Source organism: Gallus gallus, chromosome 12 (assembly GCF_016699485.2).
Source record: "Gallus gallus isolate bGalGal1 chromosome 12, bGalGal1.mat.broiler.GRCg7b, whole genome shotgun sequence".
Taxonomy (NCBI): domain Eukaryota; kingdom Metazoa; phylum Chordata; class Aves; order Galliformes; family Phasianidae; genus Gallus; species Gallus gallus.
Genome location: NC_052543.1, coordinates 17,753,828 through 17,771,887, shown reverse-complemented (window position 1 = coordinate 17,771,887; position 18,060 = coordinate 17,753,828). Strand labels below are relative to the sequence as shown.

The window sequence follows — 18,060 nt, the reverse complement described above, 5'->3', positions numbered from 1 at the left end:
TTCCTTTTTTACATCAATTAAACACAGGTGTGTGTTTCTGTAAGTATAAATGATAATTAAACCTCATCAGAAGTCCCACAGAGTGTATTTAAGTGATAAAAGTACGCCGTATTTTCAATGAGCATGTTCTTTCCTAAAGCTGCCTGTGGTAAGTGGGCATGTTTTTAATTGACTTGAATGAACCTTAGCGTTGGTTTCAAAGGGGAGGATAAGGACGCTTTCAATGAGAAAATCACGTGGTGCCCCAGGGAACTTTGTGTAAAACCATTGATGCCTTAACTCCCATGGGTGATTTTCATGTGTGCTTATCAACTTTTAAATTATTTTTACTGAATCTAACACAGTATTTTCTGCTTTCTCCCATTTCACTAAAATGTGGAAGTCTCTCAGTCCCATTCTTTATAAAAAACAGGTCAGTTTCAGGACATGATGTAACAGATGATCTTTAAAAACAGATTATTTTCTGATCCAGTTCTCACCCTAATGAGCTGATTTACTACTTTTGTCAGGGCACTTTGGGAAGCGATTGTTTGAAATACATTCAAAATGTTTTAATAAAATAAACAGCACTGGCTTCCCCTTCAATCTTTCTATCAGTGTGGTGTGCGCAGGTTCTTGTTTCAAACAATTGCTCTATTTTTCATCAGCTGAACAACAACCCGATCCAGAGTTCAATAGAAAGAAACAGTTCTCATTGGTCAAAGCCATGATGATTACTACCTGTACAGCCTCGGCTATTTATGTCAATATATCAATTTTCTCTCCCCTAGTTGAACTTTACAGAGTTAATTTTTCTTTTTCTCCTCTTCATCTCCTATATATTGGTCTCCTATGGAGACATTGTCTACGCAGAGGTGACTGAATTGAATTAGGCAGTGGTGGCACCTCCTCACACTGTCATAGCCACAATGGATGGTACCTGTCAATATACAGGAAAGTGTTTTAAAATCTGATGTTCTTTTAATTGCCTGCCAGCTAGATCACTGCCTTGCAGTCCAGGTAGTCCAGAGGGACACACACACAAAAAAAAGAGAAAGATGAATGGAGTGAAACTATAAACATTTTTCTGCCTCTCTTTAATACTAATTGGGAAAGAAAACAATGGAATGCCTTCATAAGAGTTTTGATTCGTATCTAAAATATACTTATCCAACCTCTGAATGTGTGGATTGATTTATTTACCTGCTCTGAAAATTCACTCTGAGAAAACTAATTGTATTCTTTTTCTTTTCTTTCCTGTGGGTTAAATCTGAGAAGGAAATGACCAGAACAAAAGTTGGTCCCTGGGCCTAATGGCAAGCCAGCAGGGGGAACTGCCCAAGACACTTGTGGGAAGAGAAGTCAGCCCCATATGTGTTAGAGGAGTTAGGAAAAAGATAGGGAAAAGTCAAAACATTCAGACACTAGCAATGAAAACAGTTGCATCTCCCATTCCTATCACATTCCTTTCCTTGATTTGCTAATGTAACACATTGTGCAGTTCCTACAGAAAAACAGATTAAAAATAATTGCAAATCTCTACGCTCACATGACAAATACATAGCACAACCAGTGGTGTTCATTATGGTTAATCAGATCTACATTTTTGCTGAGAACAAAATTTTACTGGGAAAGAAAGAATGAAAAAGGAAGTCCAGCACTGCATTTAACAAAAGGTTTTCATGACAGTTCAGAATTAACTATAGGATACTTTAGTCTGAAACTGGCAAGGTTTCTGGAAAGTAATAGGTTGCTAGTAGCAATTCTTAGTTTAATGACACAATATGTCAAGGTATCATTTTACCCATTTAAGAAACTGTCATCTGTCCATGTTCACCCATTAAGATAATGGCAAGCAGTCCTGGTTTAAGCACTGACAAAGCAGAAGAACTAGATGGCTCATGGGTTGTGTTATTTTATAATTAGCAGGACTAATTCAGATTACACATGGTGAAAACATTGACTTTGTCTTTTTAATCTCTGAAGTATCTAATTCTGCTTGCAGGAGCACTACCACTTCTATAGCATGCTGATACTTTGGTTACACACAGCAGCCCATCTTTTCCTGGTGCTGGAGAGATTGTCATCCTCTTATGGTCACTAGTGAAGGGCAGGTATAAAAGTGTTATGGGGACACAATAGTGATCATTTAATCTATTCATTATGTCCATCACAGGTTTGAGTACGCATATATCTTTCCAAACAGATAATTATTTAACCCATTAGAATCCTAGGGACAGGCATTTCCTTTAGATATCCATTCCAGTGCTTGGCTCTGGACTCACCACACTGAATCTTCGAGCAGCTCTCACTCCCAGACTTGTAATAAATCTAAGCAGGGATGATCCTTTTTTTCCTCTACCTCAGGTCATTTTTAGTAAATAATTGTACAAAATATTCAATGTCTGTCTAATAAAGAATCACTGTATATTAAAAAAATCTCTGAAAGAGCAAAACAACAACAAAAAGTAAAAATAGCTCATTATCGGAGTCATCCTTCTTTTGCTCTTCATCTTTAAGGGACCTTCTTTCCAGGCAGGCTCCATCTCCCATAAAACATGGTGACACCTCATTCAGAAAGTTTTCAGTAATGAGTTACAGAATTGTCTGTCTTCAACGTGTAGCCCAGGGTGACAACCAGGACTGAGGCGGACCATCAGGAGAAGTGTTTCTTTTGGCTGGAAGCGGTCTTTTTGCTCAAAAGATTTTTGCATCTATTTTCTCCTCTTTGTGTATGTGTGTATTTGCAATGATTAATAGCAGCCTAAAACGTGCTAAGCGAAGAAAAGAACGTGAAGATGAATAAAAATGCAATATTTATATTTGCTCTTGTTATTCTGAATATCTGGCTGCTTCCCAAAACCACATCTCTTTGCCCCCAGCGCACGCTTACACCAACAGAGCACAACCACCCCATCCTCCCTGTTTCTGTTACCTAACATAACTCTATAACGTAACATGACATAACCTAATAAAGCATAATGCTGCTTGTCAAAAAGACTATCAAAAGATAGCTAAGATCAGGTGTTTGGCACACACTTAGACTGCTAATATGCACTTAGGAATAGTGTGACTATTTAACAGATGGTATACTTGCTAACTTCAGTGTTTCTGCAGAGATCTATAAATAAATTATCACCTAGTTCCTCTACTCTTTGCATTTATCTCACTTTATGAACAATGAGTGTCCTCACTGCTCTATCAGCTACAAGTTTTAACAAACAAAACTTTGTTCAGCACAGCGCGTGTTGGCAGATTACTATCAGCATAGCACACTTAATCAGTTGGATGCGATAATGAGGTCACGTAGGCTAAGCAAAATGCTCAGGTGAACAAATGATTCTTCACAGGGAGAGTGGAAATATATGAACTCAGCTGTGTGTGGCAAAGAGTCATCATCTTCAGCTGGGAACATTTGCAGACCTAAGCAGGAAGGGTACGTGCCTGGAGCATGGGAAACATCTGTTATTTTGTGGAAAGTAGATCAGAGAATGACAAGGCTTCCTCTGATAGAGGTGGGAATAGTTGGGGTGGAGGCATGCAGCTCCTCACCTGGCATGAATACAGGGGCAGGGAGGAGTAATGGGCCACAGCTTGTTTCAGCTGGTGTAAGTCATTAGGACCCCACTGAGGTCGAGGAAATGATGCTGATTTACGCTAGGAGAGGGTATGGCTTGCAAGTTTTTATTGTAGGTACTCAATTACAATAAAACCAGGAAGTGACAGGAACTCTACTTATAGGTGAGGATGACCATCACCATAGCTCCAGTGGGCACTGAGCTGCACTGAGAGGCCAAGCACCTGCACAGCTATGGTGTGCTGCTTCCCTAAAGTGAAGGATGCTGATCTGCAGAGACTGGCAAGTGTCAGCGTAACAGATAAACAGAAATACTCCCTGCTCATGTACTTTGGTTAGTGGGTTAATTGTTCAGTTCAGCCACACCTGGAAAATGTGACTTTATTTATCTTAAAACTGAGCACTAACACTGAGCTAATTGCTGCTTGGGTAGTGAAAACATCGCTTGCCTAATTTCTCCCCACTGCAACAATCAGAAAGATCAACGCAGTGGAATGGCAATACAGGTGGGATAACAACAAAAGGACTACCGTGATGGAAAGGTGTTACAAAGAAAAAGTGCTCACCTCTCTCTGAAGAGCTAGGTCTGCAAGGGAAACTCCACAAGGGAGGGATCTTCAACCAAAGATCCTTACCCTGGGGCAGTCAACCCTTAAATGAAGTCAAAGAGAGGTGCAGCCAGGCTCCACCCCTTCTGCTCACACAGCTGAACTGCCTTCACCTGTGCTTCCAGGGCTGACCAGGTCCTTTCCCCAGATGCTCAGTCAGTGACTCAACAGTTACCATACACTCACACATTTGCATTTTCTTTCTTAATATAAAACTACCTTTAAAGAGTTCAACTTGCACATCAGCATGTGTGAAAGCAGGAATGGTTTTCCTGGGATTTGGGAATTACTTTTCAAACTTCTATCACAGGAACAAAACGTAATCACAAGTAACAACTCATTCCTTTCAGCCTCCCTGCTGTGTGCTTCCAGTTCCTCAATCTGCTCAGGGATAGGTGTAACCCTTCTCGTTTGGTCTGGCTTAAGAACGGGCATAGGACATCCTCATTTTACTGAATAAGAAACAAGGAAGATGGGATATTTTAGTATATAAAATTGTTACAGGCAATTAGAAAAAGTCCAATTCATCACCTTACATAATTACTAACAATTCATCTGAATTATTGTAATTTCATGCTTTCTTGAATTTTTGATTTTTTTTTTCATAAGTGTTTTGTCATTACATAATCCCAACTATTATGGTTGGAATTGCTTGCTATTGAAATGTGCAATGAATGCTAAGGCATTAGATGCAAGAACACTTGATAAATCAGCTCCGCTCCCGAGGATGAATCAATAAGCTTTTCCACATTTCGGTGGGGCTCTGTCAAATTGTGATGTATTGCATCTGTTCCTATTTCTTCTCCTTCTCCTATTGGCTGTGATATATTGCAATAGGATCGGTGTTACTGGATGTGATGTATCACAATAGAAATTCTCTTGCAGCGAAATGGGATAAAATTATGACCTCAGCAGTTTTTAAAAGGAGCTCATTGTTATGATTTGCTATAAGCATTTCTAACACCTGTGTTACAGGCTGACAATTAGTTACCTTCACTTTCCCTTGACTGTAATGAATTAGGGGGCCCATTGGTAATTCTTGGTTCAATCTCCAGGTGTGATTCAGGTGCAAGTAGAAATCCTTACTGGATCCTTATCTCAAATTCCAGGCTATCCCATACTTGGACATCTTTTGCCTTTGTGATGTTTTCTTTCGCATACAATGAGCTAAAACGCTTTAGATACAAACTGTGCTTGTTGCCAAAAGACCGTGATAATCTCCTTCAGATCTCTCCAGGAGAACTTCAGCGCATCCAGAAGTCCCTTGTTTCTGCTCAGTCCCGTTGTACTGCATAGCTCGTTAGGAGATTAGCACAAATCTCTATTAGTTTAGTTACCAGCAGAGTGTGGTAAGGCGATCCTTCTCCAAATACCTCCCAAGAGAATGGCCACTCTCACTTTCTGCAACTTTCACTGTTAAGTAAACTCTCTTCTCAGCTTTCAGAACTGTAGTAAACTTGCTTAACAAATCCTCCAACAATTCCTTTGTCCTGATAATAGTGTCAATACTATTAATCATTTCCCTCTACTATCTAATCTCAATTTTTTTAAATGTTCTAATTGATTTTCCATGAATTCAATTCTACGATTAAGAGCTGTGTTATCTCTAATTAAGGTGTCTGAAAGCTGCTTAGCATTTCCCATTTCCTGATTTTTAAGTACTTGCGTTTTCCACTAAACACGTAATGAGTTTGGTTCCTTCCTATTGAAACGTGTGAAAACCTCTACTCTGTCAGTGCTGAAGCATCACAGGGACTGCAGGACTTGAAGGACCTGAACGTCCCCTTTGATCAGGAAGGTTAAAAATCAGCCACAATTCACGCTTTTGCTTTAGTTGTCCCACTGTGCATTCCATTCCGGTGGGAAGAGAAGGCCACCGGCAGAGCCCTGCTGCCAAACCCAGAATGAAATGCGCAGTCACCAAGTCTTGTCCTTTTCCAATGCTGCATAATTGACCAAGAACCTTCATCAGGGCTTCTTTATTTAGTTAAATTGCTTTGGAGCTTCTAGGGGGAGCGGAGCTGTAATTTACACATTAGGATGCACACTGGCCCCAGGTCTTCAATTCAGCTTAAATGGTATGAATAGCCAATCCAGGCACTAATTTTCAAGGTGGAGAACAATAATTTCTGCCACAGCCTGATTGTCTTTTTCAATTAAAGAGTGAAAATGCCCTTTACAAAGTAATATCAAGCTTCTCTAGAGAAAAAAATGGAAGGTCACAATTAAATTAAACAGAGAGAATGAGGGGGAAAAATCCCAACTTGGTTTTTGTTCAGGCACCAAGAAACCGGTGAGAAGAAACATATGCCGCATAGCTGTGCTGCTGGTCTACATCTGCTTTTTGTTATTTTTCCCCTTTTAGAGATTTAGCAGCATAAAATATTCAAGCTTTCTTTTGATCTGAACACAGGAACCGCACCGAGCAGTAAGTGTTGCTGCAGCCTTAGGGCTCTTACGCTAAACTCCAGCTGCAGGCTGGAGGCACAGTGGAGGATCCGGCCCTCTCAAAGGGAGGGGGACATAAGAAATTCATTTTTTAATATTTGATTCCCAAACAGTTTACTCACTTGTCACTGCAGAGTTCATTTGTCACCTGTCATCACAGAGTCACTTCACCGTCTGCGTGAGTTTTCTCCAGATTGGAGTGCTCTTAAAAACAGATTTCTCTCTCCAGTGTAAATCTCATGGGCCAGATTTCTCCCTGCCAGAGCTGTGCTGCTTTGACTGACTCACACGGGGGTGGCCTGGGCCCCCTGTGTCCATCCACCTCATGGCAGAGGTGCTGACTACATCCAACACTGGCTTCTTTCATCATGTGCCCTAAAACTTCTGTATTAGGCAGGATCAACCTTCATTACAAAAATAACTAGTAAATTAATTACATGACTTTTAATTCAAAGGAGTCAGTCATTCAAAACACTTTAATATGTATACTTTTTTTCTCTCAAGCTTCAATCTCTGATTTTATTTATTTATTTATTTTGTCAGACTGAAGAATGAGGGAGTTGATGTGGACGCTATGGATATTTCATTCAATAACTTATTGGAATTTAAGTCATATCGTCTGCAATGGAAGTAGGGCAGATAAAAAGAAAATCACCCAGACTGCAAGTACAGACTGGTTTTATCCTTCAAAAATATTAAATTTTATTAATCAGAATCTAACATCTTTGGGACCTGCCGCTGCTTTGTTCCCTACCACATCTCAATCACATATATTGCTTTTCCAATACAACTTGCAGTGGGCTGATTTAGGATAACCACTCTTATAGGAACCGCAGAATAGTGAGTAATATATAACTAAAAGATAATCTTCAAATACTTATGCCTTCCATATTACTACTTTATCTGAGTAGCCTTCTGCATGTAAAGCTCCTTCCAACATCTCTGTAATGGATGTCTCCATTTTAAAGATAAAAAAAATCTGGTATGAAAGGAGTGAGAGCCGGGTATAATAGAAGTTTAAGCAACTAAAAATTAGACACTGGTGCAATTCAACCTGATAGGATGAAAGAGCTTTAACAAAGTGTGCTGATGCAGCATAGCCTTGAATGGTGGTTAGACTCTCTGAGAGAGATGAGTTTAAAAGCATTTGAGAGAGAAAAATGCATCTTGGGTCTGTGATGCTGGCTGGTCTGGTGCTATCAAACAAAAGCAGAATGTTGCTGCCATCAGCTCTGGTTCGTGTGTTTAATGAGAAAGGGGAGGACGTGACTGCGTGCGATGTTGATTCCCTTCAGATGGGCTCTGGGAACACATAGGACTCAAACCTTTAGGGGAACATCCAACAAAATAAAAGCCCTCTACTATGTAGACATCCCCATATCTTCTCGTTTTAAGATTTCAAGGTGTTATTTGTGTCTTCAGGAACATCTGGATATTTGCATAATCCTATTCTTGTAGTATCTGAGCTTTAGAACAGAAATGCTATCATTAGCCTGCCTGATCCTGTCAGCAAGCAGGGGAACCTGTCCCAGGCTCCTGCTTCATCGCTGCTGAAGGGTGGCTGATGGCTCTCTTTGAGTCCGAGTGTGCTTAGAATGCTGTGAACAATAAACACTGGAAATCTCAGCAGACAGATGAACATAGTGAGGTCTGGTATGGTTTCTGGTCTTTGTGCAAGGATGTTGCATCACTTATAGTTGGTTCTCCACAGGAATTTTGCTTACGGCAACCTTGTAAGGAAACACAGTGCCCAGATTCAAGGTGGCTGGAGCAGTGCATTGACCCACGGAAGCAAAGCATGGCAGGATCCCATCATGTCTTTCCTAATTTTGTTCAGAATTGAGGAGGAGGAGGAGGGGAAAAAAAAAAATTTTGGTCTGCTCCATGAAGAGCATCCATTAAGGCAAAGGCCTTGGTGTAGAGCTGCTGCAATGAGTGTTGAAGCACTGGCACAAAGTGTCCATAGCAATCAGAGCTGATAAATGAAAGTTCAGTTTCTTTTTACTCCAGGCTGAGTTCTGACAAAATATGGGATATATTTCCAAGTAATAAACTGATGGTATACTTAGTACAATTCATTTTATTCAGGAAGCTTGCTCTCCACCTGCCTGTGGAAAGGGAAAAGCAAATGCTGCTGCTGTAGCTGTGCTGCATTGTTTGACTGTGTTTAGGAGCCCAGAAGGCAATTTTGAGCTGTAAGCCTATTTAGACAGGAGGGATGACAGCAGCATTTTCATCCTCCAGACAGGATCGTTGCTACTGCAAGCTGCATTTTATTCTCACCTGCCCACAGGAAGATGCAGATTGTGAGGTGTTGCCAGGGCCATTGGGAGGGCTGTGAGCCACTGCTCTCTCTCTGATTCTCCACACATCTGCACGTCGAGATGTGTTTCTGCACTATGTGTAAGGCAGACTTTCAAGACTGAGAGGTAAGCTTAATGTATTACTTTGCATTTGGGGTGTCCCTAGAGAGGACAAGGGAACGCAGTACATCAGGGAGAAGTTGTTGTTCAGTGAGCAGTTTGCCATCCCTGCACCACTTCTCAGCACTACGTGGAGGAGCACACAGCTCCTTCTGAATCAGAAAGAAGTTGCAGTGCTCACTCATCAGCACGAGCTGTGAGGCAGCCCGATCAGCATGGCAGCCCTGCCTGTGCTGATGAATTAACACTCAGCTTAAGGATCAAGAGAGCTTTGCTCAGGGTGGTCGCTACAACACCTTGCACACCTAATCAAACACAACTGTTACAGGGGGATTTCTGGGCACACACAGTACTGCGGTACAGCCATTGCAGAAAAGTATGTGCTATTTAGACTAGAATTCATGCTTGTGCAGACTTTGCAAATTCAGACTATCTGATCTGATTTAAGTGCATTGATTTTTCCATTTTCTATTTCAAAGCATATGCTACAAGTAAAAAGGGTTATGACATTTCGAGGCATGCTGTATTGCTTTGTGATGTTTGTGTAATTTGTGTGCAGTCAAAGGTAAATAACATGATGAAGTAATCAGATGAAAAGTGGGCTTTCATGCCAGCTGAGCATCTCACAGACAGTCATTCTAAAAGGGCTTTGCAAATGCCTCAGACTGTCACAATCTAGCAAAGACTAAATGGACTTGATTGCTTTTAATCTCTCCCCTAAAATGGTTAAATACTACTGACAGATTATTATTTTTCTTTTCAGAATGGAAAAACTCTGTCCAGGAGGAATTACTGCCTCTTCAATTTGTTATTTCAGCAAAACCGTGTCTATCTGATAAAAGGCACTTGGGATCTCCAGGTTTCTGCGAAGCGCTCCAGAACTATCATTCCCATCCATGCTGCCCTGAGCACGTCCTCACTGGCCAAGAGGAGGAAGGATGTATCTACTTAGAAAACCACTACTTAGAAATAGGCAAAAGCAAAACCCCTGACCACCTCAATGAAAGCCATGAGAGTATGACTGCATCCTAGAAATGCCAAGGAAGATTCCTTCCATACTCTGTAGCACTGGGAAAAAATTGTTTATAAGAAAGAGGTCTATTGTCCTGTGTTGTTCAAGACAAAATGACTAAACCTATTCATGAATTTAAATTGTTGTCATTGTTTCTCAGAATTCATGTTTAATTAATGAGACCCAAGGTCTGAGAAAGTTGCAATCATCACGACAGTCTACCAGCAATGCCAAAACAATGTGACCGAGAATCTCATTTGAGATCTCCAGCCAACCAACTGTTTTCAATAAGTACTGAATTTTCTCGGTTTATGTCCTGAATAGTTAGGGATCAGGTTCACATATGATTCCTTCTCATGGGAGAGTACTGTTTTTCTAGTTTGTTCAACTGCACTTCTTATTTCTGCTATGCATCTCTTAACGTCTCTATCACAGACACATATGAGAACTGAGTTACTAACTGGCCGGGACAGTCTGTTTTACTGCAAATAGTTATGGAGATTTCCCTCAAGACCAATTGCTTGCATACAGTTACTTTTACTTAAAACTGATGAAATAATTAAAACAAATCCCCTGTGTGCCTGGAATACAATTCTGGTTGCAGCAGTATTTAAGCAGTTCTCTGTAACAGGCTTGTTTGTCCTTTTTTTTTTTTAAGGTGTGAAATGCAATTTAGAAAACCTACATTAATAAGAACAGATTTTTGCAGAACGCCTCATCAATATAAATGTAGGTACAACTTGGTTGTCTTTTGCCCCTCTTTTACTCTGAGTTGAAGCTCCACTGGCGCCCTTGTGTTGGATGCCAATAACAAGCGTGGCGATGGGGAAGCACAGTGTGGGTGGTGGTTGTGACTCAGGAGCACATCTGGGTGAGGACCCTACTTCAGGGCCAGGCTCTGGCTTCACAAGCTGGGGTTCGACATCCGTGTTTCTTATCCAGCCTGCAGATCTAGATCACCACCTTCATTTCTTGCGGGACACACATTAGCTTTTCAAAATGTACTGCTTGCTGGGTAGCTGGAGATGCACAGGATTTATAGGGAGCTTTCAACTTTATTTATGACAAAACAAACCTTCACCGGGAAGTACGAATAACATAGGGCTGCCATGCTATGCATCCTGCAAATGCATTTATGTGCTCCTGCTCTGCTGTCTCTTACTGGTGCTGTCTCTCATTTTCAGCCTGTAGCTTTAATAATCTATGCCACTTCCTTCTGCACAATATTCCTCCTGCAGCTTTCATTTGACAGCTCTGTTTTTAATAGAGGATAAGCATGAAACTCCAGCTGAATCTGAAGACATATTTCTAATCTCATACAGCATTTATTTTGCTACTCAGAGAGCTTGCTATCTTGAAGAAAGGAAAAAGTATTTTTCACATATTGAGATGTACAATAGGTTTCCAAAGGTATCATTAATTCAAATTCCAACTCAAAGTTACCTTGTAGTAAGAAGACAAATGCACATAAAACCTGTTACCCAGATAATACTCTTGATTCAATTATTTATCATGGTGACTGTTATAACATGCCAGTCCCATTCAGGGAAGAGTCCCATTTTGTTTGGTATTGAATGGAAGTGTCATAACAACAACATGCCTGCCTGCCCAGATTTTAAGATGTAATCTGAAGTACCGGGTGAAACAAACATGTAAATTGGATGGCAACATGAAAATAAGAAACAAGAAAATGTTAACTGTGAAATAACTGTTTCAAGGTAATTTGTTCCACTATTCTTATCAGGTCATTTTAGCATTTTCTATGTACTGTGTGGTTTTTTTTTTCTCTTATAAGACAAGTAAAGACTCATACTTTCAAAGTGGTATCACTGAACTGAAGCATTTTCCTGTATGCTTTTGTTTGCGAATGAAAATGACATTTCAATTCATCTGTCCTATCTCTTTGATTTGGGAAAGGATAAACACTTCTGTCACTGGTAATGGAAAAATTGCATACTTCTTGGAAACGGGATATATTTACTGTTATGCAGATAGAGGATCAGAGCAGGATGGGAGCTGTAGGTTTGTCTGCTGCCATGGACTAATGAGACCCCATTTTGTTATGAACTGGTCCCTGCCGTAACTTTGAGAAGAGTCTTGGTGGGAATATGGAGCCTTCACCAGCATGGAGTATTAAAGAAGTGGTCTTTAACAGCTGACAGTACTTAAGGCCACTGACAAAGTCCATTCCCTAGCAAAGAGTTTCTCTAGTTGCTTGGGAGCATTGACTGAATGATGTTGAAATACACTTTGCCTCAGGATGGCCAGAAGTCCACAGGTAAACCAAAGTGCTTCCAGGAGTTTGAGTCAGGGACAGATTTTTCCAGAAGTTGTTGAAATTAGTGAGGAATGTGAGTAGCTGAGCAATGACTGGAGCCTTTCCATTTTCCACTTACCATGGATATTCCTTTTTTTAAAAAAAAAAAAAAATTTTTTTTTTTTAAAGTCCTTTGAGTCTCCATGTGAAGGACTTCCTTCTCTCTAAGTCTTTTCCCCACTCCTTCCTGGCCTCTCATGCTTCCTTGTGGGTTACAGATTCCACAGTTAATCCTGAGGCCACCAATTCTTCTTTAGAACTAAAACAGGATTTGTTCTGTCACTAAACGCTTCTTATCTTCAAGCCTCAAAATCATTTCCCATATAGAGAAGTGGCTTACAAAGATGCTTCAGAAAAAGTGGAAAAATAATGAATCAAAATTTTGCTTTCCATCTGACCAGCTTCTGGGAATCAAAAGCTCTTTGAGAAATTCAGGGTAAAACATTATTAAACAAGATACCAGTGATATACCATTTGATCTACTCTACTAGAAGAGAGTCTGTGAACCATCCTGACCTCTAATGTCTCCTTTGTATAACCCCTTTGACACGAGATTTGCTATGAGTAATGGAAGAAGATTAATAATTAATACATTTTCTGGTGTCTGAAATAGCGGCACAAGGTTGGCTTTCGGCACATGTTTTATTAATGAGGTTGAAAACAATTGCTTTCTCCCAGCAACAGATAACTCAGACTTTGATACTGAAGACATGGGAGTGGAAGCAATATCTGCTCTTCAGTGGTGGGGTTTCTTTGGTTTTGGGTTTTTTTTGTTGTTGTTTTATTTAGCTTTTTTCCCCCAGGGCATCAACACAACTCAGTCACCACATGTAAGTGTTGCAGAAAAGGTTGTAAAGTTGTGAGGAAGTGAAATGGGGAGCAAGGCTGAAATAAGATGTAGACTGGCTCAAGACAGCATGCGTGCTCTGTCCAATTGAGCTGAAATGTGACACACTGCAGAGCCTAGCAGCATCATTTTGCATGCTGTGTAAGGGGAGAGAGTTTTACTCTGTTAATATAACAAAATGTTAGTGTGGCAATTAGGGGAACAACGTTTTGTACCCTTCCTTATGGACCTCCCCATGCTAAGCCTAACTTTCAGACAGATTCCCCCCACACAGCTGTTCTTACCTGCAGTGCAGCACAGAAACCAGTCTTTAAAAAGTGGAAACACGTCTACTAAGTGAAAACAACTGCATTCATCTTCCTTTAGTTCTCAATTTTCTAAAAGTTACTCTTGTTCCTGAGGGCTAGCAGCTATCAGATGTCTGGTTTTGTTATTAATATTTACAAGAAATGATTTTTTTAAAGAACAAGCACTGCTGAATTAGGCCAAACCTTTTCAACAGCATCATCAACGATTCTTTAATTATCCAATATATTACCATTCATGCACAAAATTAATCAGAAAATAATGCTCTAATAAATACGATCTTCCCAACTTACATGCAAATTGAAGCTTTGCCTTCCTGCTCAGAATTGTTCCAAATGAATTTGTGGCCAAACACTGGTATGTTCCAATATCCTGTTTTTTACGTGGGTTATTGATTGCCAAGCTGCCTCCAACCAACCTGTAGTGATAACTCATGGTAAGATCAATATCTGTGCCATTTTGCTTCCACCTTTGAGGGGAAAAAAATCAAATTATGCTTATAATTTACAGAGCCTATTCATATTTATCTTAAGTAGCGTGCTGTAGCACACCTGTAATGATAAAAATGTAGTTAAATATCAGAAAATTATATCATTTTTCACACAAGACTGCTGCTTATATCAATCTTGATGATGTCAATAATTCTGTCCTTTGAGAAAAAATCTTTACTGCTTTTGTGCTAGTCACCAGTGTTCATCCAAATGTCTACAAAAAGTAATTATAACTCAATTATAGAAACTAAGTTACCCATCAGACTGATATTATGGCATACTCCTTCGCTGAAGCTACCATATTCTTTATGACATAAACGGTACCCAAATATGTTTTACGGTCTTTCCAAATGATGTCATAAATTTGGTTACAGGAATTATGTGGAGATATAAGTCAGGAAGGATTACGCTTCAGAGGACAGAGGAAAACAAGCAGAAGTTATCTTGCTGCAAATTTAAGGCTGATAGTTTAATGATGATTACAATACTTGATTTGCCTCAGTGTTAAGTAGAAAATGGATGGTGTCTGCAACACTACAAATGTAAAAATGAAGTTTATATTACAAATAAAATAATTATTGTCTGTTTTAATTTGGAAAAGTTTGTGACTTTACCATTATTTATGTAAGGGCTGAACTCTCCTTGCCCATGTGAGGCCCAAAAGAAAAATAAAGGTCCTCAGTCACTGATATCTGCAAGCTTTGAGCATGTTTGTGCCACGTTTTATGTTGTGAGCAGCCCTAATGCTCCATAACCAAGTATTTTTTTCTCCTAATTTCATACCATATCTTCAGCCTGTGTCACCACTGTTGGCCTACAAGGTGATGCTGACCTCTCTGTAGGATGCAAAGACCACAGAAGAGTCCACAGAAGAGCAGAATTGTCTCCTTGTTAGCTGTCAGAAGGACCATAGTGGAAATAATGTGTGCTTATTTCTTTTTCTGTGCAGATATGAACTTACAGACAGAGAGGGAAGCATAGCAGACTTGTTTGCACAGTTAACAACTTGAAGCAAACCTGCATTATAACTACAGTCCTGGAAGACCTGGCCTGGGTACACGGCACAGTGCTTTGCTCCTCACACTCAGAGACCTTTCTCAGCACAGTCAGATTGTGCAGATGGCCACCCCATCATTGTGCTGTGGAAAGCAGTGCTGTGTTCCAAGGGAAATCTTGATGAACTTGTATAGAGGAAGAAAAGATCTTGACCTTTGCATTGGGCACTTGTTTTCAAAGACAAAAAATAACTGATTAAAATAGGAAATCAGTTGATTTGGTGAACAAATTTTAACAAAAAAAATTCTACACTAACAAATTGCAATTAAACAATTTTTCCAGGTCTGCCAATCACTGCTTCCTCTTTCATGAATGCATTAAGAAATTTAGAAGCAGCAGTGGAATATGGGTAATTCTTCCTACCAACTGCAGCTGATTTTTGACCACTGTGTACCACTGCTCTATTCTTTTTTTTTTTTTTTTTTTCTCCCCAATATTTTCCCTTAGTTGGTCTGAATGTATGCTGTGGTTTTGGTTTCTTTTATTTGTGTTTTCATTTATTTATTTATTTTTCTCCCCAAGAAGAGAAAAATCTCAGCCAGTGCCCCTCCTTGTGCCTCTTCTATAAAGCAGAGGGAGGATTCTGCAGTATTTGCATAGAATGCATGCTCTCCATGTTTTCAGTTCTCTAAGATGGGATATTCTGGTATTTAGTTTGCCATTTCTCTTTAATTTCTGAATCAATCACTGAAATAACTGCTGTCATCATTACATGGCTCCCAATTAAGCTCTATAATTGTTTTTCAAAACACATGCAAAGTTGTTGGCTTAGTTGTCGCAAATGAATTCTTCACAGTATCCCAATAATCATTCTAATCACCATGGTACAATGATTATTAAACTGTGCATATAGATCAGGGGTTCATCTCCCGGAGTGGGCTTTTTCCTAATTAATATGTTTACATCACTAAAAGAACAGAATTAATGAATTCATGGGATAGGCAACGATTTAATGGCTTTGTGCGTTCTGCAGGATGGGGTCTAAAACACAGACAAAAAAAATTCTTAGAAGAATTCTTTGAAGAGAATTTTAACAGGTTCATGTTAAGGCACAGGTTGCCTATGTATTTTCTTGAGATTCTTCATGCTACCATTGCAAAATACTTTCAATCAATCACGGGAAATGCATCCTGAACCAATCACTACAGAATCTAAACTTTTTAAAATGTGCTCTATTTTGAATTCAGTAGTCCTCCGGGAATGTAAGACTTCTCAAATCCCATTAATACGTCCAGGTATTAAAAAACAACAGTAAAAAATATGCTCTATGTGTTTTATGAATTAATAGAATCAATTGTCATGTTCTTTTCATTTTAAAATCCCATTTTTTGAAATAGAATTCCAGTCATAAAATGTTCCCAATAAATCCCCCATTGAATTAAATACTTCAGAAGCGCATAAACGGAGCACCACCCCATCCACCCCATCTTGATTTAAAGACCTCAAGTGATAAGTGGTCTGATTTCTCTTGTTCTCCTTTCTTAAATTGTTCCATTATCAATTTATTCTGATATTTGAATGTACCACAATGCCAACATTCTTCAGAGCATGAAATTTGCTTCAGTGAGATAAATTTGGTAACCCATGATCCTCGCTATTTCAGTTGTAAAAAAATGATTTTTCACATGAGATTCTGTTTTCTGAGAAACACAATTCTGTGTAATGGAAATGAAGTTCTATGTAATGAAAATGAAATTTCAAGGTGCATCAGTTTTGCTAAAACAATCAACGTGGGCTTGTTGAAGCAATTAAGGAATTGGTAAAAGATTCCTTTTAGACAATGTAATTTAATAAACATTCAAATGTGATCTTTCAATGATCTGCTTTTCTTGTCTTTAAAGAAAGGCACACCTAGGACTATTAGAATTTGCTGCTGAAAGAGAAATGCTTTTTCCAGCTCTACATGTAAAATTCTAGAAGTTTTGCAAAGCATGCATGGCTGTGTCATGATTTTGTACCAAACTCACAAATGGAAGTTCTTATTTGTACCTCTCCCTAATTTTGAACCGTGTTCCCCATGATATACAGAAGATTATTTTCCTTGCTCACAGTTATCACAAACATAAGCCATTCAAATGTTGTTTTCATCCATTAAAAAAAAAAACAACAAAACAACAGAGCAATGTGTGAACCATCACATATTTCTTCTGATCATTACATCTCCACCACTGTATTGTGCAGATCAACAAAAACAGATATCTAAATCAGATTTTTATTGAGGTGGAAATACTCCTCTGATAGAGTAATCTCTATGGGGATTGTTAAGTCAGATCCCTCAAATTATTATTTTAATGCTTGGTGGAGCTCTGCTTTGAGGAAGAAATATTTACCTTAGGCTGATTGACATTTGGGAGGCATAGCTCATTCTCTCCCTAGGAACAATAGAAAGACCATTTCTGACCTGATCATTTCAAACAGAATTATTTCTAGTAAAAATAAGGGAGAAGAAAGCACAGCAGGGGCTTTTGGAAATCAAGAAGGATTGTTGAGAGTAATACTTAATAAAAGAAAATCCTTCTATGTGGGCTTAAAAGACTCCACTTGTTTTACTTTTGTTTTTCCGACTGAAGAGAGTTTCTATAGTGGGCAGACAACAACCAAGATCCCCAAAGTATGAGAACCTTCTCTTCAAAAGGGGCACAGGGAGTGGGATAGAACCAATCTCCAGACTGATTGCTCCTCTTACTCTGCCCTCTGTTCTTACAGAACTTCAAAATACCTGAATTTTAGAATCAATGGTACTTCCATTCATTTCACTGAGCTTTGGGTAAGGTTGCAAGCTTCCTGCCCTTATCTTTACCCTGCTCTCTTCAATCCAATCTTTGCTTGTCCTGAAGCCTTAGCAGCATCTTCCCCTAGAGTCACAGAGGTTATCTGGGACTTCTGATTTATCCTCACTTCTGATTTACTTCCCTCTGTTACTACCTGACTCATTATTGAGTGGATCTTATGTGCATTTCTCAACTGAGAACTAGTGAAAACAATTAAGTAATCAG

General features: G+C 39.3%; 1 protein-coding gene across 3 annotated transcripts in view; it reads right to left on the bottom strand.

Moving 5' to 3' along the window:
* Positions 1-18,060, bottom strand: part of CNTN6 (contactin 6) — a 132,557-nt gene that overhangs the window by 62,115 nt on the left and 52,382 nt on the right. For 2 of the 3 annotated variants that reach the window (XM_004944703.5, XM_046900032.1), the window contains exon 4: positions 13,811-13,986. In XM_004944703.5, the coding sequence (XP_004944760.2) occupies positions 13,811-13,986 (176 nt within the window). The remainder of the gene's footprint in view (positions 1-13,810; positions 13,987-18,060) is intronic. The other variant, XM_015293209.4, reaches the window with a different exon arrangement.